At 38.6% G+C, this 23,982-nt stretch overlaps 1 protein-coding gene across 1 annotated transcript in view; it reads left to right on the top strand.

The window, feature by feature from the left end:
* Positions 1-23,514, top strand: part of GRM8 (glutamate metabotropic receptor 8) — a 1,278,142-nt gene extending 1,254,628 nt beyond the window's left edge. The window contains exon 11 of the mRNA XM_089684442.1: positions 22,976-23,514. Within this exon, the coding sequence (XP_089540568.1) occupies positions 22,976-23,025 (50 nt within the window). The 3' untranslated portion in view covers positions 23,026-23,514. The remainder of the gene's footprint in view (positions 1-22,975) is intronic.
* The last annotated feature ends 468 nt before the right edge of the window (positions 23,515-23,982 follow it).

The following is a 23,982-nucleotide window of genomic DNA, read 5'->3' as shown; positions in this document are numbered from 1 at the left end:
GGCCAGTGTTTCAACCTGTCCACCAACTGCCTCATTTGTGACATGCCCACCAGGTGGAACTCAACATTGGCAATGCTGCAGTGGCTGCATACACAGCAGAGGTCCATCAATGAATACCTGTGTGGGTATGGCACAAGAACTTGTTCAGGGGAGCTTGGCTTCTTTTCGCCACACCAGTGGCTGCTGATAAAGGATGCATGCACTGTCCTGTCACAATTTGAGGAGGCCACAAGGATGGTGAGCCGTGACAATGCATGCATCAGTGACACTATCCCTCTAGTCCTCCTGCTGGAGCACACGCTGAGTGAAATCGAGGACAGGGTACTTGAGGAAGAACAGCGAAAGAAAGAGGAGGACATTCTTTCCTCTCAAGGCCCCCTTTATGCAGATACCATTTCTGAACACTCAGGAGGAGGAGGAGGAGGATTTTGTCAGCATTGAAATAGAGGATAACATATGGCAGTCTTCAAGGGATGGTTTCCAGAAACCCCAGGAGTAGTATGTGGCCGGTAGGAGATAGTTCATGACAGTGTCATCCTCAGGAACTCAGAGGACTCAGAATCTCACACCTCCTCAAACTTATGCTGCATGGGCTCCCTGATTCTGCAAAGCCTGCGAAAGGACATGAAGATTCGTGCTATCATTACTGGTTGGCAACCCTCCTTGATTCATGTTACAAGGGTAAAGTTGCAGAGCTCATCCTACCTTCGCAGAGAGAACAGAGTATGAAGACTGTCTATGCTGCCTATCATATTCCTTCCAACAATGTGTTTGGTTTAGGGCACCACCAACACCCAAGGCCCAATTTTTCTGCCCAATTTTTCTGCACCTATGTGGCAAGTGCATGTAATTTCAATTTTTAACAATTTTTTTCTAATTTTTAACAGCAGGGCCCATTCCTGTGCCCAGCAAGAGTAACTGTGAGGGATTACAGTGTTCAGGCACCACTAACACCCAAGGCCAAATTTTTCTGCACCTGTTTGAAAGGTGCAGGGGGCAAACGAGCACCACCTTCCCTGTGGCCTACCAAACCACATGCCCTCAGCATTGGGATGGTGTCCCCATGATGAAGGGGACAAGGACCTCTTCCTCACAACCCTGGCCCAGTGGTTGTGGGGGTCTGCAGGGTCTGCGGGCAAGGAAGCTCATTAGTATCAGGGCACCCCTTTAAATAAGGGAACACCCTGATGCTGCCTCCCCCTTGTGAACGAGTAAGGGGTACTTTTACCTCTACCCATTTTCTAAAGGGTTAAATTGAGCAAACCATAAAGACACCAGACCTTTGAAAAATGTATTTGTTGCCCAAAAAACAAAACAACAGTTTTGGTAAGTACTTTATTTAAAAAAAATAGCCAAAAAAATAGTTCCATCGTTGTAAACCATCATCAAAATAAAAAAAACCCTCCAACCTGTCCGCACTGGCTGAGCACTCGCCCCAATATGACAGGTCTGACAGTTGCGGGTCAGTTGTAAACAATTGGGCAGATCTAGTGGTGACATCACCACTAGCTCCGCCCAACTGTTCACATCTGACCTGCAAATGTCAGAGTGCTCAGCAGGTGCAGACAGGTCGGCAGACGTTGGTTTTTTCATTAGGGCAAGTCGGCAGCATCATAACAATGCTGGACACCGTGATGGACGATGGATTGTGTGAAGAGGCCCTTGTGCCCATCGGCATGGGGACACCATCCCAATGCCAAGGTTATGTGGCCTTGTAAGCCACAGGGAGGGAGGGTGGCTCTTGTTTGCTCTCCCTTTCCTGCCCTGCCTGGCGTGTGCTCGGATCAAAGGTCTGATAGAAGTTTAGTGGGACAACCACGCTTTTTCCCTACTTTTTTTAGGTGTGGGGTTCCCCTTAAAAGTCCTACCTGGCCTAAAGAACCTGGTATGGTTTTTAGGGGGAACCCCATGCACTTTTTCCTTTCATTTTTGAGAGGTCGGGCTCCCCTTAAAAGCCCCCCAGGCCTAATGGGGGAACCCCACACAATTTAAATTTTTTACTGTGGGGTTCCTCCTAACCTTCTTACCAGACCTAAAGGGTCTGGTAGGGATTGGGGGGACCCCATGCTGTTTTTTTTTGTTTTTTTTTATAAAAATGTCAGTCTTGCTGCAGCAAGTTCTAAGTTTTAATTTTGTTTTTTCACTGATTCATGTCCCTCAGGGCAGTGCCCGAGTCTCCATACCCCTTTTATGGGCAATAACTTACATATATGCCTTCAAAAAGGACACTTTTGAATTTACAAGTTCAAGTCTCATAGACTTGCATTAAGTTTGAAGTTTGTGGTCGAACATTCATTAGGTTCGAATGTTCAACCGCGAACCGAACATGAGGGTGTTCTGCCGATCACTTTTCATGTATAAAATGCTGAATAAGAGAACAGATATGGAGCACTGGTCTCTTTAAAAAAAGGAAAATACCAAACAATATTCTAAAAGCCAGGCATCCAGCTGGTTTTCAACTGCTTTTTTAGTTGGCTTCCTAAAAAGTGCAAGGTTGCCAACAGGTAAGGTGTTTATGGATGACTTTAATTATTGGTTCCTTCAGTGGCCCCGAAAACAGTCATGATTGCAGTGCACTCTGCATTTTTTTGTCTGGAGTACTAAAGTGATCATCTCACAGCATTATTGTATAGGGTCTGCTAGACCAGGATCTACATCACTGAATATTGAAAGGAGCCCTTGGTTATTTTTTACATTGCAATCTTTAGGACCTGTGTCTACTGACTGAAGTCTATGGGAATTCAAAACCCCATTGAAGCAGGTCAACTGCAGATTAAACTCACATGTCAGTGAATTCTAAATGATCTCAAAATTGTTTCACACTGATGTCAAACTGATCCTATAAACCAGTCATCAAACTTGATACAAAGGTTCTCTGACATAACCACAAAGTTCTCATTTAAATTGTTGATATCTAGTAGGGCTTCACGAACAGTAAGGGCGTTCAGCGGTCTGCTCGCTTACTGCTCCCTGCAATGCACTGCACCCTGACAGTGCATTGTGATTGGCCAAAGCAATGCACCTGACCACAGGTCAAGTGTAATGCTTTGGCCAATCAAAGCACCCCCTTGTGATGTCATCACAGTATTTAAGAACTGTCATCCCAGCACAGATGTCAGATGGCGGTAGCCAGCGTCGAGAGCGGAACATTTTTTTTTCCTCTTTTGTTTGTGTAGGCGGTGTTGGCAAGCATCGTAAATGACGTTGGATCTACTCAAACTTATGCACTGCTCACTTATATAGTTAGACCAGAACTATACTACATGCCAGTCAATGAATTTAAAATAGCATTTTATTCAATATGTATTTGTTCATAAATGAAGGTGTTCATTATAGGGAAACATTATAGGGAAACATTATAGGGGAACATATCTGTTAAAATAATGTTTCTACACCTGTTTTAATGATTTACCTTTACTGTGCAGAACATTCCTGTGTGTCTAAATTAATTGGAATACTAGTGGTTTGGTCTTCTTGCTTGCTAAAGGTCAAAAATGTTACTAAATGAATCTTAATAAAGGAAAAAAATAAATTCAGCATGATCTATTTTTTTTTTCTTTGGTCCATAAATGGAAGATGCATTACCAGATCAGCTTTGATAAAATGAAAAATTCTTATGAGAGATTTGATTTCATTTTACTAGACATACAGAGCATCTGCTAATAAGCATTTTGCAATTTTTAGTTTTGTGGGGTTTTTTGTTTTACTAATGAACTAGCTTCTAGCAATCCTCAACAAATGTTTAGATTTTTATATCTGAGTTTAACTCATTACTGAAAATATTATACATTATCTTTATAGTGAACATATCAATTTCAAAGAGCATCATAAGGCTCTCATATACTGTACAATTTGTGTTATTGTTTTGCACATTCATTTTATATGATGTTCACTGTTCTCATCTTAACAATGAATACTGTCTTGTTTTCTATAAGCTATAATAATATATTATTGATGGAGCAGATGCTCCCAGCACAAAATCTGCTATCTCAAGCTTATAAGCACAGCATGACATTCTAAGAAGAATATAGATCTAATTAAATGTATATATGAGTTCATCAAGGATTTGTTTTAATAGCTTCACATATAATATTTACAAGAAATGCCACAAAAATATTGATCTAGTAATAATTGGGATTTTTATAGTTTCTAGCAGCAAAAATAATCCATTAAAGGATGATTATGACATTATAAAAATTATACAAAGGGCATTATTCAATAAATGGAGCCATACTCATTAAGTATATGCAAAATAAGCACTTTTGTTTACATTTTTTTCTTGTATATTACAATACACACATCAGATCTCAATGGGGAAATACAGTATATCATGCTGGATATGCTGGATATCTATACTGATATGGACTGGGTAATGTGAGAGGAATGTAAGGATGCCCCATTGTTTGATGGAAATGAAATTTATCAACCTACAGTGGACTGAATTCAAAGACACCCTGGAAATCAAAGTGAAAAAATGATGCAGCAGGCTAGTCCTGCTGCAGCTGTTTATTTTTTATTTACATTTTTACATTTCAGATACTTAAACATAAGTGAGCACAAAGTTTTGATCATAGAATTCCAACATCAATCATGCCATCCAGTGAGGTAGTTCCATCATCAATCACAATGAAGGACATCCTGACAACCCACCAATATGATCATGATCACCCCCTCAACACCAATCCTCTCCTCTCAGACTTACTGCAAATGACAATTCCCCATCCTGCTGCTTAATTGTCAACAAACTGGTCCAGGATGCAGGGGGATGTCGTTGCTTTGATAACAAGCCATGAACGTATGCGATGAATAATATCACTTGGGATCCTCCCACCCTCTGTATTTTTAAGCATAAGTAGTCTGAGGATTGGAACTGCCGTTTAGTTTTTGGAGGGCATTCTACAGGTACACCACTTCATGTGCAGGTTTAAAGGAACCCCAAAGCATGTTATTTCAATTAACCATGTATTTTTAATGTGTCCCTTTATTCCTTATTAAAAAACCCACTCCTCACTGAATAGTATTAATTAGAAAATATTTTTGCATTGGTACATGTCTCCCATGCCAGTGCCCAATGACCTATGCCCTTTTTTACCAAAAGCTTGCAAACCGTCCTTGAAAAAGGTCAGAAACAATGACAAACATTTGGCTTCCATTGACATCAATGGGATTCAGGTGCTATGTTCGGGGCTTGTGGATTTGCAGATTTTTTCAAGTAGACAGCAAAAGTCTCGTGAATTGTACTTTTCTTGGTTCACTCATCACTTAAAGCGGAATTCCACCCAAAAGGGGAAGTTCCGCTTTAAAGATTGGTCCCCCGCTCCCCATTAGGATTGGCACCTTTGGGGAGCAGGGGGGAGCGGGTACCTGAAATTGACAGGTACCTGCTCCCACTTCCTGTTCTGTTTTCCTTCTACCCTCCCTCCCTGTAGTCTTGTGGGACATGTGACAGGTCCCAGAAGACCACAGGGCCATTCAGGAAGAGCTGCACTACTCGCGCATGTGCAGTGGGCACCCAGCTCTGAAGCTGCAAGCTGTCACAACCAGGTGCCCACATCGAAGATGCCCGCGCCTGGAATACAAGATGCTCGGTGAAACGGCTGCGGCGGGGGGCACGGCGGGATTGTGGGACAGATAAGTGGCTGTTTTTTAAAAGTCAGCAGCAACAGTTATTGTAGCTGCTGACTTTTATTTTTTTACAGAGTGAGTGGAACTCTGCTTTAAGCAGTGTTTAAACATTCATATGTCTGAACTACTGAGATATACCCTGAAAAAGATTTTGTTCATAATTTGCTACTATAAAACTGTCTCCCCAGTGGAAAAAGATTTATCCACAGCCTCCTTTGTTCTGGATAGTTTCAAGATTTGGGTATTCTGCAAAGAAACCAGTCATAACTAAATTAAATCTTTAATTACAGAAATAACTCATCTAGATATAAAATATTTTACTTTCATAAAATTACTGATGCTGTGTTACTTAAGATCTAACTGTAATTGGTGCACAGATGCAATGGTTTCTGCAACCCTAAGGTCTGGCAGGCAAGTGTAAATGTCCTTCATTTCCAGTTGAAGTCATATATTTCAGATATTATTTTTTTTATTATTCTTATCCCCTTGTGAATCTCCCTAACAGAAGAACAGGCAGCAATAAAAACTCACAGGGGTTCTAAACCCTCTCCACACTTCAAAACTAAAAAAATGCTTTGCCTTTAGCTATACTTGAACTTTCTGAAAGTAACGTTAGTAATATAAGCATCTTTTACCAGTTGCATTGATGTTAATGTGAGAGCCATGAGCTTCCTTTGCTCTTCAGCTCTCCTGCAACTCGCTGCCTGCTCTAGGCTCATCATAAAGCAGTTGGTATCAGGTGGATATGATAGTCAGAGCTCTGCAGAGGAGCTGAAGACCAGGCAAAGGAGTGCTTCTTTGTAAAATAGAAAAAGCATCCTGCACATGTGCTGGAGCTGCACTGCTTTATTTGAACACAGGCATAATAGTAAACACATACTATAGACACAGTCTACTCCTTCATGCATCTCTTCTTGCACTGTGACTGTTGCAACTCCATTGCCATTGACGAATACATATATTCATTTTAACTGGCTGGCCACAGCATGATCACAGGCTGTGGTTTGTGGCAAAGCACACTATTGGGAAGCCAGAACTACAGCTTCCATTGTACTCCTAGAGCATGCCAACAAAGTTTACAGAGGGTTATGCAACTAAGCAAACAATAATTCACTACCAGATATAAAAAATAGTTGAGGTTTAAAATCTACTTAAGTAGATCTAAACATATTTACTGACATCAGATAAAAGTTTATACATGGTAATGTAATTTCAAAGCTGTTTTCAATCATTTTAAATCTGCAGCTTTTATTAAACGAACACCTGGTGATCCTGACACAAAGGTGTTTCCTGTTATAGGTATAGTTTACTGTTGTCACTATCAGGAAGCTGGCATAAAGCAATTAGCGGACACTGGAATAAATTCATGTACAGTGCTCAGCATAAATGAGTACACCCTAACAGATTTGTTAGAAAACCTTTATTTTCCTTTCAGAATCAACATTTTCTATGGGACACTATACTATAAAGTACTATTACAATAATGGGCCATTGATTGCAAACACGATTTGTTAATTTGCACACACAAAAAAAGTATTTTTCCTAACAAATTTATTCAAGCCCATGTTGCACAAATGAATGCACCCCAATGAAAGTCTTAAAGACAAAGCTACATTTTAGACAACAAAATCCTAATTAACAAGAATTCAACTACAGGTGAGTCTAATTATTAATTAGACAGGTGTCCCTCAGACAGCTGATTATAAAAGATTGTTACTTTACAATGAAAACCCCTTGCCATTTCATGCTATCAGCAATGGCACCACATGGAAGAGAAATGTCACAAGGCCTGAGAAAGAAAATAATTTCTTTATACATAAAAGGTGAAAGCTTCAAAAACAGCAACTCTTTACTTAATAATCAGAATACTGTAGTAAAAGTGATACAAAAATTTAAGAAAGATGGAACTGCAACCATCTCACAGAGACGTCAAGGCCACCCACGGAAGTCAACACCTCGACAGGAGCATCTTCTGATGAGACGGGTTGAAGAAAATTGCCATGCAAGTTCACTGCAGTTAGCTAAAGCAGTAGAAAGCCAAACTGGGGTGATTGTTTCCCATGACACAATACGGTGTACCCTGCAGAAGAATGACATGCATGGGTGTCATCCAGGAAGGAAGCCTCTCCTAAAGCCCATGCACAAAAAAGCATGCCTAGAATTTGCCAGGGACAATGCTGAAAAAGAAGAATACTTGGGTTCTGTACTCTAGAGTGATGAGACTGAGATAAATGTTTTTGGAACTGATGGCTTTAAAACTGTATAGTGGTGCAAAGGTTGGGAGTGCAAATAAAAATGCATGGTGCCTACAGTGAAACATGGTGGTGGCAGTGACTTTCTGTGGGGATCTATGAGTGCTGCTGGCGTCGGGTAACTGCATTTCATTGCTGGTATCGTGCATTCAATTCACAGATATTCTGCTCTATATTGAAAGAGAAGATACTACCATCACTCCATGCCCATGGTCATCGTGCACTTTTCCAACATGACAATGATCCAAAACACACATTTAAGGCCACTGTTGCATTTCTGAAGAAGAACAGGGTGAAAGTGATTCAGTGGCCAAGTATGCCTCCTGATCTGATCCAATCAAACACCAGTGGGGAGTTCTGAAGAGACAAGTTGAGCATCACTCTCCATCCAGCATCCAGGCTCTAAAAGAGGTCATTCTTGAAGAATGGAAAAAGATAGATGTTGCAATATGTCACCAACTTGTTCAATCCAGGCCTAGAAGACTTGGTGCCGTCTGTACAAATCATAGAGGTCATACAAAATACTAGACATAATAGTTTTTGTTGTGGGGTGTATTCATTTTTGCATCAACTAATTTGAGTAAATTGAGATATTGAATAAAATCTTACTTTTCAAATGGGGTGTACTCAATTATGCTGAGCACTGTAAACAAGAAATGGATGAAAAGAGCTGGACTTGATAAGCAGCACTAGACAGCAAAAAAGGTAAAAATAATATGTAAAATATAAATTCTTTATGAAGCACAGTGCGTTAGCAAACTAAATGTCATTGATTTAGGGTTTAGATCTTTTTTAATTTTTGCTTATTTTTTCTAGATTCTACTTTTAAAAATTCTACAGCTTATACTAATACATAACTAATTATCCTAAGAAACTCACCCTCAAAATACAACCATCTGCCACACAATTTGGCATACTGACATTTTACAATGCAGTGCTGGCAGTGTACTACAATGGCTTGGTAGCATCTGGTTAAGAAAATGAGAATTTATGCAACTGTGTTATGTTAAGTGTAAACCCATTGCCTATGCTTTATTAATATCTATTATGCGATGTCCTGTGGTACCTGATAAGCCCTGTGTCATTCTCTCACTTTGTATCCTAATACGTGTTAGCATATGCTGATGTGTCATATCCTTTGCCACCAAAAAGACATGTTGTGTGATAAAGTGTTACATGTTCTTGTATAATTATTATTTTGCAATGTAATCTGCTTTGTTTAGCACCACAGTGTGTTATGTTTATTGCTGTGTGCAGAAAACCCAGATTTTTATAACATAAGTAAATTTTGATTTACACCCATTGCATTCATGCAATGTATGTCACATGCACAATCATTCTGCTTGTAACTCACAGTATCTAACATTTGTAACATGGCATGCTTGTATTATGGATGAATTATACTGTGATTGAGCTAAAACAAATACTTATAAAAAATAAACAAGACATCTATTTTTTAGTTGTGTACACTTTAAATAATTATTTTTGTACATAAAAAGAGCTGGCAGAAATATCCTACAACTGACTGCAGCCCATTTTTCAAAGTAAGATATAGAGACCCATCTGCCATGAACCAGTTGGCCTATTACCTGATCTCTGAAAGACAGCTGGTTGACCATTCTGTATGGTAGGTTGCCCACGTACACTGCTGTAAAATAGTTTTTTTTTTTGTAATTTACAGTGACAAGTTTAGCCTTTGTTATTTTCTCCTTAGGAAACAGGGCATGTTTGGTGAAATGCTTAAAGTGATTGTAAACCCTCACCTTGTAAAACAGCCCGTTCACTTTAAAATAGAAATGAAAGACAAAACATTTGTGTATAGATATATAAAAAAAAATTATAAAAAAAACTTTTTTTCTCTTTTTTTTAATAAGTGATCACATTTGCTCTGTTCCTCTGATGCAAAAGAACTGGGGGAGGGGAGACAATAGCACACTGAACTTCCCAGTGATAGGCTGTGTGAGGGGAGGGGAATGGGGGGACATGTCAGCACAAGTCTGATCATTGGAGGAGAGCAGGCTGAGTTCCCAGCACAGCTAGAGAACTGACCACATTTTGCTCTCATGCCTAGTGCGGTCAGTTTTTCATAGAACAGCAGAGGTACTGGCAGGAACACCAGGGATTTCACAAAAAGGAAGCAATACAAAGAAAATAGGATACTTTTTTTCATACAAGTATATGGTACAGCAGGCATATGAATATGAAATGTTAGGTTTACATATTCTTTAATGTGTAAACCAGATCCTTCCCTACCTCAAAAGCTCCGGGAAGATGATGGGCTCCCCATAGAGGTATATCAACAGTATGCTGAATCACTTCTTCCAAAACTGTTAGAAACCTTTATTGAGGCAAGGGACAGACACCAATTACCCACATCTATGTCTAGGGCGTGTGTTATTCTTTCACTAAAACCAGATAAACCTGGCACTGAACCCAATTCATATAGACCCATTTCTCTCCTCCAATCCGACATTAAAATACTGACTAATATATTAGAGGAGACTAAATAAGGTCATTTCTAGTATAATTCATCCTGACCAGGTGGGCTTTATGCCAATAGATACACAGCTGTCAAACTAAGGAGTCTATTAACATGCAAACTCCTGCTGATAATGAGGGTACCAGACTTCTGCTGGCTTTAGATGCTACTAAAGCCTTTGACAGCATGTAATGGCAGTATTTGTGGGTTGTCCTGGCTAAATTTGGTTTTGGGAAAGGAAAGGCTGTAGGAAGTAGTCTATGTATTGAGGCAACCCATGGGTCACGCTGCCCGGCCCTGCTATAGTTTCTCCTAGAGGAAGATGCAGACTGTCATATGGACTTAAGCTGCATTCTGACAGAGTCCAGCTCTATTCCACTTGTCCTGCAGAGCGGTTTTAAAGGAGACATCCCATCCATCCGCTGTCCACCGAGGCCAGCAAATATAGATTGCTCTCATTCTTGTGAGTGTAGTTTAACCCTTTCCTTTTTTTAATTAAATTTATTCACTCAGATGGCAGCACCTTCTGTTTGTTTATTGTTTTAGTGGAAACCAATATGGTATCCCGTCTACTATGTATTTCCATTATCTTCAGTTGCAACATGCTAATAAGGCCCAACAGTCCTTGGTGAATCAGGGAATGTCACCGACACCAGTTTTTAATCTGAAAATTCAATTTGGTTGGAAGAATACTTTTAATAATGTTTAAAAACATTAACATTTCACACATTAAAATGTCTTTAACCACTTGCCTGCCAGAGGATTTACCCCCCTTCCTGACCAGGCCATTTTTTGCGTTATGGCACTGCGTTACTTTAACTGACAATTGCGCGGTATGCAACGCTGCACCCAAATTAAATTTAAGTCCTTTTTTCCCATGAATAGTGCTTTCTTTTGGTGTTATTTGATCGCTTGTGCGGTTTTTATTTTTTGCGCTATAAAAAAAAGACCAAAAATTTTGAGAAAAAAAACTATATTTTTGACTTTTTGCTATTAAACATGTCCAGTTAAAAAAATTTGAAAAATCTAATTTTGTCATAAATTTAGGCCAACATATATTCTGCCACATGTCTTTGCTGAAAAAAAATCCCAATACATGTAAATTAATTGGTTTACATGAAAGTTATAGCGCTTACAAATGGCGGTATATATACTGGGTTTTTTTTTATTTTTTATTTACACTAGTAATGGTGGTGATCAGCGACTTATAGCAGGACTGCGGCAGACATTCTGACACCAGGAGGAACTGACTTGGTATTACTGACATCCCCAGTGACACCAATACAGTGATCAGTGCTAATAAAAAGCACTAACACTGTACTAATGGCACTGGGCAGGAAGTGGTTAACATGTGGGGTGATCAAAGGGTTAACTGTGTGCTGTTTTACATTATGTGCTGTGTTAGTGCTTCATTGTAAGCGCACTGTATATACTATATATACGTGATTTTGCACACCTGTTTTGCCCTGTAGCAGTACTGCTGCTATAGGGCGGAGGGGAAGTAGTTAAATAATAAGCCTGGGGGTGTCCTTAAAGTGTAACTAAAGGTAACACTTTTTTTTAGTTTTGAACAGTGGAGAAAGATTAGAGCCCTTGTCAGATTTTACTGTAATTTCCGTGAATCACTCTCTCTATTTGTCCTGTTTACTGTTAACATCGAAAGTGAAAAAAAATCCCAAACTTTGGGCTGACATCAGAACAAGAGAGTAAGGAAATCTTCCAATGAGGACAATAGTTCTAGTGACACACCAGGATTCCCTCGCTTTGAAGGGATTTCTTCTCCCTTACTGTTTTTGTTATGAGAGAGGAAGTAAAGGAAAATCTCCCCAATGGGACACAGATAGCAAAAAATACTGACAAAGGTTATACTCCATCCCTTACTCCATCCAAAATAGAAAAAAAAAAAAGATTTTGCCTATTGTTGTACGTTAACCTGCTTGTAAAGAAGCACATCTCTACAATATATACAACCTACTGAACTGACATTTACAAAGAAAAAAATATGTTTAAATTTTAAACTACACACATTTCTTGCACACTGTACCTAGGATTTCACATGTATTTTTTTTTTTGCATAACAGTTACGTAACGCATTCCTTATATGCACGTCTATGTCTCTTTTTATTTTCAACATTAGGGTGTAGTGGTGTAGCACTTTTCATTTTCTATTTTGAATGTTAAAACAAAAAAACACATTTTACATGTATATAGGGGATGTGTTTCATTCCTATAATTCCAAAAAATAAATATCACCCAGAAGACTACACCCTTTTGTTTATATTTAATGGCAGGAACTAGGAGCTGTTATTCACTGTATAGCAATTAAAGTGACAGCAGGTTTTTTCTTTTGGGTGGTTGGCTTTGTACATCATGATTGATAAGGATCTGTATCACTGAACAATGTGATTGTCAACGGATTTACATTGTGTGACATTTTTAGGAGTTTTTACTTGTTTTTAAGGAATTGTACAAAAGTGTGATGTAATTTTATACAATACAGTTTTCTTTTTTTGTGAATAAGTAGGGGTACTATGTCACCTGATTGATTTGAACTGGATCCAATATCTAGGGGCCCCCTTATTTTTAAACTTTCATAAGCCCCCTTTCTGCAGACCCACACAACCACTGATCCAAGGTTGTGGGGGAAATACCCTTGTCCTCATCAACATAAGAACAGGATGCATTGCCATGGGGATCCCCCCTGGCAAGGTCCCTCCCCATGTTGAGGGCATATGGCCTGGTATGGTTCGGTAGGGAGGGCTCATGCTTGCCCCCCCCCTTCCCTGCCAAGCTGCATGGTGCATTGGTGTTGACTTTCCCCTTAACAATTTGGGTTTCCTGCACCATTTGTTGAAATGTTTCGGGCTTCTTAAATTCCATTCCAAACCTGAAGGATTTGGTATGAATTTTGGAGGAACCCATGCCTTTTTTTTTTTACACAATATCCGCTCCTTTATATATATTCACCTATCAGTCAATATTCCCAGATTTTTGTCTGTCCTAGTCTTTGGTGCTTTTGAGCTACCTAACGACCATGAGCCCTAGGCAGGAAGTTGACACATTTAGTAGTAGTAGTAGTTCTGCTGCTAAATATTTCACTTCCTGCCATAACCTGTGTTTCGGCTGGCAAAACACTCATTTAGTTTGCCATTTGCCCACCCTCAGAATAAGCAAAATTCAGTTTGAACATGGGTTTGGCCCAAACCAGCAGCTCATCCCTACCTCAGACCAGATCAAATGGCCAACTTCAGAACAGGTCAAGTAGAGAGGAGGACACACAGAGAACCAATCCTTCACCCAGCCTTTAGCTCTTGCTAGTCACAGTAAAATTATGGGAACCCCCACTGGGATTCTTACATGTAATCACTGGTAGGGTGCATTTGCAAGTGTGAATGCACCCCTAAATGTCATCCAAGGCAGTAAAAAGACTAGGATCATAATTGATCATCTAATGCTGACAGCAGTCTGATTAATAATAATAATTATTATTATTGTTATTATTATTAATGCTCTGATTATGTCCTTAAAAAACACTCATTTTCTTTGTATGGATTATATACTGTACATAGATTTTTATTATTAGTAATTACTTGAAACATTTAATTAAAAAAGTTTAAATAAGGAGCATAATAAAATAAACTGTTGTCACTGTTAATTTAGCTGTAACTCTGCAAGATTGTAGTATACATTTACTGTATCATATATTGAAAGTTAAACGATAATTATATATATGTTGCCATTAGTCAAATAATGGCCTTCGTAAAAAATCAATGATTATTCCAAGAAGTAATAATACAATTCACTAAGAGCAGTGATGCAATAAGTTAAACCTTGAATCTATTTCTTCTCTTAAAAATCAGTCTGAAGTCATAAATAATTACCATAGTCCCGAAGTAAAGGAGATATTAAATTACATTTCCTTTGAAATATGAAATGTCCAGAGTCAGTTAAGGAAAAATGAAAAGAAAATGTCAAATAAATAGTGGTTAAAACTCCTTGTTAAGAGACAATTTTGCTTTTAAATTCGTTTTTGAACTCTGAACTTTTTACATCACTTGAAATTACACATTAAAACATTTAAGTACATTTCAACTTTGCAACCTGTCCTCTCAAGATATAGAGGGGAAACACATACATTTTAAAATTGCCTTCTGCGTGAATATATTACCTTTAGGTACCTGAAATGGCACTGATATTTAGGAGAGGACCTTTGGGCATCAAGAACAATCTTTAGATTTCACTGTAAGCACTCGTGCCAATCATTGTCAACCGTTTGTCAACCATTCATGAATCTTATTCTTACTTTTAAAGCTAATTTCAAGTTACACAATCATGTAATGTACATACAAATACTTCCTGACCTTCCTCTGGTCCATGAACAACATTTTCGTTTTCAGATTTTTGCCTCATAAATACCTTTATTTCTCTATAAAAGTGTCTAGTATATACCGTAAGTTAAACAGGAAAAGATTGTTAGCAGTACGTTCTAAAAAATATAAAAACATGTAAAAATAATATCATATAATGATGTTCTAAATTTGACTGAATTTGACTTATAGGACACTTCCCAAATGATTAAACATTTTAGGAGTTGCAAACTTTAATCTGAGCTCTATTGAAAGCATGAAAGCTCTCTGTTTTCATGGCTAATAGGCAAGAAATTGTCAAACAAAAGGTATAGGGGGTTGGACACATACAGTACCAGACGGACAAATACCAGTGCATTTTTTTTTTAATACTGATCAGTGCAAAGCAACCCTTATAATAGGGCCAAACATGGGCCACCCACCAATATGCTAGTAACCACTGATGCCTTTGGTTGCTAGGAAATAAGCAGTTGCATTGTCTTTGGTTGTTATGGGGCAGTCACCAGATGGTTTTGGAAAAAAAACTCGGCATGGAGTTCCCTCTAAAAATGTGATGGTGTCTGGTATGGATATCAAGGTTGAACCTCATGTAAAAGAAAAAGAAAACCAAGAAAAAATTGTGAGGTCCTCCCCAAAATCTGCAAGAGACCCTTAGCTAGCTGACAAGGAAAGGGGGGCAGTAAGCACCCACCTCCCCCCTTCCTAAACTATACCAAGTCACATGCCCTTAATATGGAACCTCTTACCCACATCCCCTTAAAAATGAGCGGGGCTCAGATACAAACATAGAAAGTGATGGCAAAAAAAAGACCGAGTGATTCATCAAGTCTGAACTTTTTTAAAAAAAAATTTGTAATATTTTTTGTTTGTTGTTTTTTTTTGTGGTTAACTTTTTTTGTCTGAGTATAGATCTGTTTCAATATCCACCCCCTACTCTAAATGAATGAGTAAGGAGTACAGAGTACTTTTATTTATTCACAAAAAGTTAGGTAGTAAAACACACACACACACACACACACACACACGCACACTTCATTGAGAAGGTCTTTTGCTAAAAAAAATTGTAAATCACATTATCTAAGGATGTAGATCCATCGTATACAGATCCATTTTGTTACATTATCTTCACTGTAACATGACATATTCAGACATGATTTTCTAAGTGTCCATCAAAAGTAACCCTTAATAACTGCACGGCGGATTCATAATAGAATATTCACAATTTAAGTGCTTAATATTGATCCACATACTGTATATACTTAGGACCAGACCTTGAAAATGTAAACACAGGATTATAATCTTTTCATTCCAGCTGTCTCATCTTAACTCCATTCAAATTTAAGTGTTAATAATATGGCTTATTCTTCTATTAATTCTTTGCTGTAAAGTATATTGATGAAGATACACATTTTGCAATATATTTTTTATCCACCGCAGTTGTAAATAAGAAGATTTTTTTGTTTTAATAGATTTTTATTAAATTTTTGAAAAATAAGACAGTGATACAATTGTTATCCAACCTATGTCAAATTAACAGCTAGAAGGAAGGGGGGAGAGGTGATGGGTTCACCCTCCTACATACTTCGGGGTCAGAGCTTGGTTGTCCTAATACATTCAAAGTAGTACATCAGTTCTAATAGGGTGGCTCTACAGGAAAGAGAAACAAAACGCCCAGGGTGTAGGACTCTATATGTGAGATCAACCAACTGCATAAGTCACAGGCATCATTATACATGGACATCACTTTGAAATGTAGGTCAAACTTCATCTTAGTTTCACAAAAAGGTGAAGAAATAATTAGGTCAGAGAATATTCCCCCTACTATTAGGTGTGAGCTGTGCTCCCTTAAACGTGTAAAATGAGGGGGTGGGGGGGCTTCAAGGTCTCCCCTTAAACTTCCACATAAAGTCTACAGATATTAAACATAAATAAGGAAAAAAGAAAAAAGAAGGAAGAGGAAAGGGAAAACAGTTGGAACTTTCAGCCCAGATCCCTGGCCACACGATGTCCTGGTATCTAAGGGGCTTGAAGATATGCAACCCAGGGATTCCAAACCTTCTCAAACCTAGTTTGTTTGTCTTTAAAAATGCTGGTAAGTTTTTCATTAATCATAATGCAAGATATTTTTTGTTTGACCAAGGTAATGTTAGTCACAGGTGACTTCCATGCTCATGTGATGGTTATTTTGACAGCTGAGAAAATAAAGAAAATGAGGGTTTGGAGATGTCTGGGGATCTCATCCGAAATGTCTGCGAAAAAAGCTGTTTTGATGCTTTTAGGAATATTTCATCTTGCTACCGAATAGATGATATTTAATATTCGGATCCAGAATCATTGGATCTTTGGGCAAGACTACCAGACATGGTACATATCGCCTTCCTGCCCACACCCTTGAAAGCAACGGGATGAGGTGCCAGCATAGAGTTTTGCTAGCCTTGCTGGGACAAGGTACCATCGGGATGGTACCTTGTAGTTTGCCTCCACTAGAGTGGTGTTGAGTATTCCTTTATGCAGCTCGGCTGACCACTGTGTCCACTCCTCCTCTGCTATTGTCTCATCCAGGTCTGACTCCCATACCATTTGATAGGATGGCTTGGTGTGTTGATTATTGAATAGAGCATACAACTGATATTCCCTTGCGGGAGACAGCATCTTGGAAACATTTATTCTCGAACAGGGTCCTAGTGGTTATATCAACCTGCCCCCTTCCCAGAGTCTGCAAGAAGTGATTAATTTGGCACAGGCAAAAGGTTTACACAGGGGGGCATCCGCAATGTTTCTAATAAATAACAAGATCCCTTTATGGTCTGGAAAGTGTGCTATCCTATAGAGATCCTTGTTGATCCACCATGTAAACTGTTGGGGGTTTTGCCCAGGAGGGAAATGTGAATTATTAAAAAATTATTATTATTATACAGTATTTATAAATCGCCAACAGTTCGCTAAGCGCTGTACATTACAATGGGAGACAGAACATGAGACAGTACAGTAACAATACAATGCGATACACGAGGGGTTCGAGGGCCCTGCTCTTTCGAGTTTACAATCTAGGAGGGAGGGGATAGTGGTACAGGAGGAGATAGCTGTGGGGAATGGAGTGGTAGGAAGAGTGGAGGAGGTTGGCAATAAGCAGGGGGTGGGGTAGGATTCCCTAAAGAGGTGGGTTTTCAGGGTGCGCCTAAATGAGAGGAGAGTAGGTGATAGTCTGATGGATTGGGGTATGGAGTTCCAGAGGATAGGTGATGTCCTGGAGAAATCCTGGAGGTGGGCATGGGAGGAGGAGACCAGGGAACTAGAGAGAAGGAGGTCTTGAGAGGAGCGGAGTGTGCGTGTTGGGTAATACTTGGATATTAGGTCGGTGATGTAGTTTGGGGCAGTATGATGGACAGCTTTGTATGTCAGTGTTAGGATTTTGAATTTGATCCGTTGATGTCGGAAGCCAGTGGAGGGATTGGCAGAGGGGGGTGGCGGAAACGGAACGGTTGGTGAGGTGAATGAGTCTGGCTGCCGAGGTCAGGATCGACTGAAGCGGGGATAGCCTTGTGGCGAGGCAGGCCAGTGAGGAGGGAGTTGCAGTAATCGAGTCATGATATGATGAGGGAGTGGATGAGCTGTTTAGTGGTTTCTGGGGTTAGGAACGTGCAGATTTTGGCAATGTTGCGGAGGTGGAGTCTGTATGAGTTTGTTAGTGATTGGACTTGGGACTGGAAGGATAGGTTGGAGTCCAGAATAACACCAAGTACTCTGGCCTGCGGGGCAGGCCTGATAGTGGCATTGTTGGACATGATGGAGAAGTCAGTGGGGGGTGGTGTGCGAGCTGGGGGGAAGACTAGGAGCCTGGTTTTGGAGAGGTTCAGTTTAAGGAAATGGGGCGACATCCAGTCTGATATGTCGTTTAGTAGGTTTGTGATTCGGGTGGAGACAGAGGGGGTGAGGCGGGGGGTAGAAAGATAGATTTGTGTGTCATCGGCATAGAGGTGGTAGTTGAAGCCATGAGAGTGTATGAGTTGGCCAAGGGAGGAGGTGTAGATGGAGAAGAGAAGGGGTCCGAGGACGGAGCCTTGAGGGACCCCAACAGAGAGGGGGAGCCTGGGGGGCCTCCGGGGAGTGAGGAGACTTCATTGTATATCATTTTCATACTGTGTCCCATAAATGTAGGGAGTGTGATAAGGAGGGACTCCTCAAGATTGCCTGGTGTTCCTTGGGGAAGATCCACATCAAAAGGTCTATAGGGGTAAATATGAAGACTTTAATAAGGATCTATGTCTAAAGACAAAATGTTAATTACTCAGCTATTCCTGAAAATAATTACATAACGCTTTGATGGATCTGATTCAGTAAGGGTAAGGGAACTTTTCCTGTTACTTACCAACCTTATTCTAATTTTGAAATGAACATTGTAGTATTTAAAGGAGAGTTTTTCTTTGCACTATTTTGATGCACTTCAGTTTGCTATTATCAGGACTACTTGTGCATGTTGCAACTTATTGAATAAATAAAGGGTATCCAGTGCAATCTATCACTGGCAAAAAAAAAACAATCAAGCTAAATTTCCAACTATAGAATTATATACATACATAATGTCTCTGTGTCAACCGTGAAAGTTTATGCATGTTTAATTATGTTGTAAGTGTTTTGATGAAAACAATTGTAGTTGAAAACAGTAAAAACATTCCAAACGTTCCATTCAATAAAGTGGTTGGAAAGGATGAAGTTCTTTTAACTTCATGCATTCTATGCATGAAGGTAAAAATCTTCTGTGTGCAGCTGCCCCCTCCCAGCCCCCCTAATACTTAACTGAGCCCCATTGTGATCCAGCAATGTTCATGGGAGCTTCAGCTGTCTGGGGACCTACCCTCCTCATTGGCTCCTGCTGCTGTCAATCACAGCCAATGAGTCAATGAGGAGAGAGAGGGGGCCGGGCTGTGCCTCTGATGTGTGTGAATGGACTCAAAGAGCAGCGGCTCAGGAGGGAGCCTGCTTGGGTGCCCCCATAGGAGGGAGGGGCCAGGAGTGCTGCCATGGGACCCAAGAAGAGAAGGATCGAGGCTGCTTTGTGCAATACTACTGCACAGAGCAGGTAAGTATGACATGTTTGTTATTTTTTTTTATTGCCTTTAATATCACTTTAAATAGTGTGTTCATGTTCAAGTGTGCCCATGTAACAATTCTGAGAAGGTAAAAGGAGGCTATTCATAATTTTTGAAAGCCAGTTTGAAAGCCCTTCAGTATATAAAAAAAATACTCCAACTCCTACTTTTTAATTCCGAGGTCAGGTCTTGATTAGTTTTTGGAGTAGAAGATAAAATACACAAAATTGAAAAGTGAATCAGCATTTAACTTTATTAACCACAAGGTCTCAGGCACTTAAAAGTAAAATCATATTACAAATAACACAAATAAATAATAATGAATAGTTATAAATAGTTTAGTACTTAAAAAAGGAAATGAAATTGAAGGTGGACATGGCAAAATTGAACAGAACTGTACATGTACTATATGCAATCAAATCATTTGCACATCTCCTTGTCTTTTAAAACTAAGATGAAAAAATACTGCTTTTTATTAAAATATTCTAAGATATATATATATATATATATTTATATATATATTAATAAACTATATACAAACATGTATCTGGCTGTTTCTGCAGTCACATTGTTATTTTGTTAACATCTCCTTGATTCCTAATGCTAATAAAATATTTCACACATTTCAAGGCATCAGAGATCCTTAGGCAAAGTTCATTTAGAAAACTATTGCTCTTGGATAGAATGAAAATCTATACTGGAGGTACAGTTACATAAAATATAGAACATGTTTGATAACTATATTTAACCAAAATAAACAGTGCTAACCTTAAGATATAACAGTGCTAGTAAAAACCAAAAATAAACCTTTATATTTAGCAAAGCCCTTAAAGGAACAATTTATAAATGATTTCTTCAGTGTTAGAAAATGTATTAAATGATATTTAAAGAAGATTTTAACTGCATTACTGTGTAGTGTTTTTTTTTTCAAATTGATTTAAATTGCGTAACAAATAACGCACAAACAACAGAAACAAAAGGTGTGTGTTACTTGTTTTGATGAATCTATAAATGCATGTTCTACAGTTTTGTTTCCCAGGAGAACCTGTCATATTTTCCTGGGATACACCATATTTATTTAAGAAAAAATTTAGCTGATTAGTATGACACTATGACTGTGGTTTAAATCCCTTCTATCTTTCTCTGTTTGCTCCATTTTGGCAGCTGTGTTCACCAGTCTGACAAAATATGCCACTTTTGTTCAAAATTATGTAATTTTTACCAAAAATTACACTTTCAGAGATTAGTTCACTTTTTAAGCCTGTTAGTTGTTTAATGCTTTATAAGCGTGACAGAAATAGTTGGCATAGAAGCAAATTGCAGTGCTTTATAAATAGGGCCTTTTGTTTTTAAAAGTGTCCCTGCCTACTAGTGCAAAGAAACATAATAAATTAATGTGAATGAAAAAGACATGGTGAAGGGAACCAACAATAATAAAAAAGAAAAGTACAAAAGAAAAATAAATTAAAAAAAGAGAATACATGACAGAAACATAATAAAATCATAGTTTTTTCTGGAAATTATCTGATGTGTGCATACCATGATGTCGATTTACTAAAAGAGTTGTGAATCTTCTCACAATACATTACGTACATAATTACTTAATTTATCCAATCATGTACAGATGTAAAAAGGAGACGGGACATTGCTTTTCACATGACTGGATGAGTGAAGTGAATATTCACATAATTTATTATGTGAAGATTCCCAACTCCTTTAGTAAATCAGCCTCCAAATCTTGTTTTCCAGGGATGTAACAATAACAAATGTCTACATCTACTGTTTCATAAATGATTCATATCCATTAAAGTAATTGCAAATGCATTAATTAATAAAATAAACAAGTTTATACTTACTTTAGCTGCCCTCTTCTCGGGTCCTTTGCTGGAGCTCCTGGCTCCTCCTCCTCAGTAAGTGCCCCTCTAGAAAAGACTTTTTATGGGAGCACATGTACAGGATCATTCCCAAGCCTCTCTCTCTGTGTGACACTGGTTCCACTCCCTGCTCCCTGGTCACTGGCTTTGACTGACTTCAATGGGATCCAATACCAATGGCAGCAGAAAAGATCATAAAAGCATCCCCTGTTGCCCTGTACTATGTTGAGTTAATGCATCTTTTGAACACATTGCATAGAAAAAACCCAGCACAGCTTAAGATAAGCCTCTAGTCAAAATGTGGTCCTCTAAAATACTGCCTATCTGCTTAAATCCATAAAATGCAGCATAAGCCTTTACATGTGTTTGTTGGCTGAATAAACCTCTGTTCTGGGCTCTCAAACTTCCAAATTACATGACCAAAATACATTATTGACATCCTCATGTGATATATGGATACTGGAGGGGTGGATAACACACTGTCTGAACTCCCATTCACTTACCAGTAAAAATCAAATGGCTAAATGTCTGGACTGTCTTGTGGCCACAGAGCAGTACTTCTGTATTCATGTCTCTTATTTTGACTATAGTTCTGCTTTAACAAAAACCCCACCACTGAGACCTGCTCTACTTCCAAGCAATAACACCAAAGTATACTTTACCATAAATGTGTGACACATATCTGAACCATATACATTACTTTATTCAGAATAATATGGTAAATGTAATTACTGCCTGCATTATACATTTCATCTGGCCATACGTGAAATTAAATCCAGCTGATTCAGCAGGGATCGGCTGAATTTCGATCCATGTATGGGCAGGCTGGTTGTATACAACTATAAACTGACTTGACAACACTGATCATTGTATTCTGATGGCTGAGAAAACTCCCCACTGTCAAAATACAATACCACAGAGGGAGGGATTCCCCCATAAACATCAAATTTGTGGATGAGGGAATCAAGGCATTTTCTTTCTTTGGTTGAACAAAAAAAAAAAAGAAAAAAATGCATAATGTATGGGCTGCCTAAGGCACAGCACGTTTATTCTTCTGCTAAACCACTTGTGCTTGCTGCTGAGCATTTCAGCAATCACATTATATTCTATAGTGATGCCTGAGCTTCTTATCATTCAAATAGCTGAAGTGGCCCACATCAATTTGCCCTGTGCCACTCCACCAAGTTAGTAAATGCATACCATAAAAGTGAAATACTACAAAATACAAATCTTTGTAATGTAATTGTTTATATAAATATTCTAACTCATATCTCCCTGAATTTTATAGCTTCATCTACGAAGACGACGTATGTCAGCTATAGTAATCATGCAACCTGAACCAAGAAGCTTTTTACCACACTATCGAACACCAAATTTTGCAAGATGTTTTCCGTTCTACAGTCTAAATGGTTTCAGAAGTTCAAATAAACAAAAAAGGACATAATTTATGGAAAATGCCTGAATTTATTTTTTTGAAAATGAAAGTGTCAAAGTATTTTAAAAGCACATGAAAGTTAAAGATATACTATTGTGCACTAGAAGTGGTATCAGAACAAATGCTATCATTCACAGATGAAACTGCATTTTATGGAAGAAAAAAAAAATCTGCCATATGTTACACCATAATTGTAAGTACTTTTTTGTGACTTGTGAGAAACTTCATTCCTGTCTTCTCTTGTTCTCTCTGTATAGGAGATGAGTTTGTGCATTGTATTGGCTGATTGACATGAAGCCCTGGGTTGTGTTCAATAAATGCAATGGTTTACGCATGCACATTTTTTTATACAAAAGATATTTCTAATAATAAAGGAATGTTTTGCAAATGGTGAGGCTTGTTTTCTTGCTGTGTTTCATATATTTATGTCAAATATTATGACTTTACATGCACAGGAATGTATTTACTAAATCTGCCTAAGTCCGAAATGTAGTATAAGCAACTAAGGAGTATGTTTATTTGAAACCATGTTTAACAGCTTTTATTCACCCAACGGTCTTGTAATGCTAAACACTAGACAGATATTAAATACACAAATAAACACGGCTCTGCAATCATTAATGCATTAATTTAATACAAGCAGTGTAAATATTTGAATTTGCCATGGAATCATCCGCTATCATTCCCTTTATAGCAGGGCTGCAATGCAAAAGAAATCAGCAGCACAAGGAACCCACCAATTCATGTGCTCTCAAGAAGCATGCTGATAGGAAGATTAGGCAGAGTATCGTAAAGATATGCTCACCTCTGTTATGCTTCTTCATTCACTGTTTAGTCACAGGCTGTGATGGGTTCAGAAC

This window comes from Staurois parvus, unplaced genomic scaffold (genome assembly GCF_062004578.1).
Source record: "Staurois parvus isolate SC_StPar_1 unplaced genomic scaffold, SC_StPar_1.0 ptg000019l, whole genome shotgun sequence".
Classification (NCBI taxonomy): domain Eukaryota; kingdom Metazoa; phylum Chordata; class Amphibia; order Anura; family Ranidae; genus Staurois; species Staurois parvus.
The sequence above is the reverse complement of the archived record's forward strand: the minus strand, read 5'-3'. Positions and strand labels throughout refer to the sequence as shown.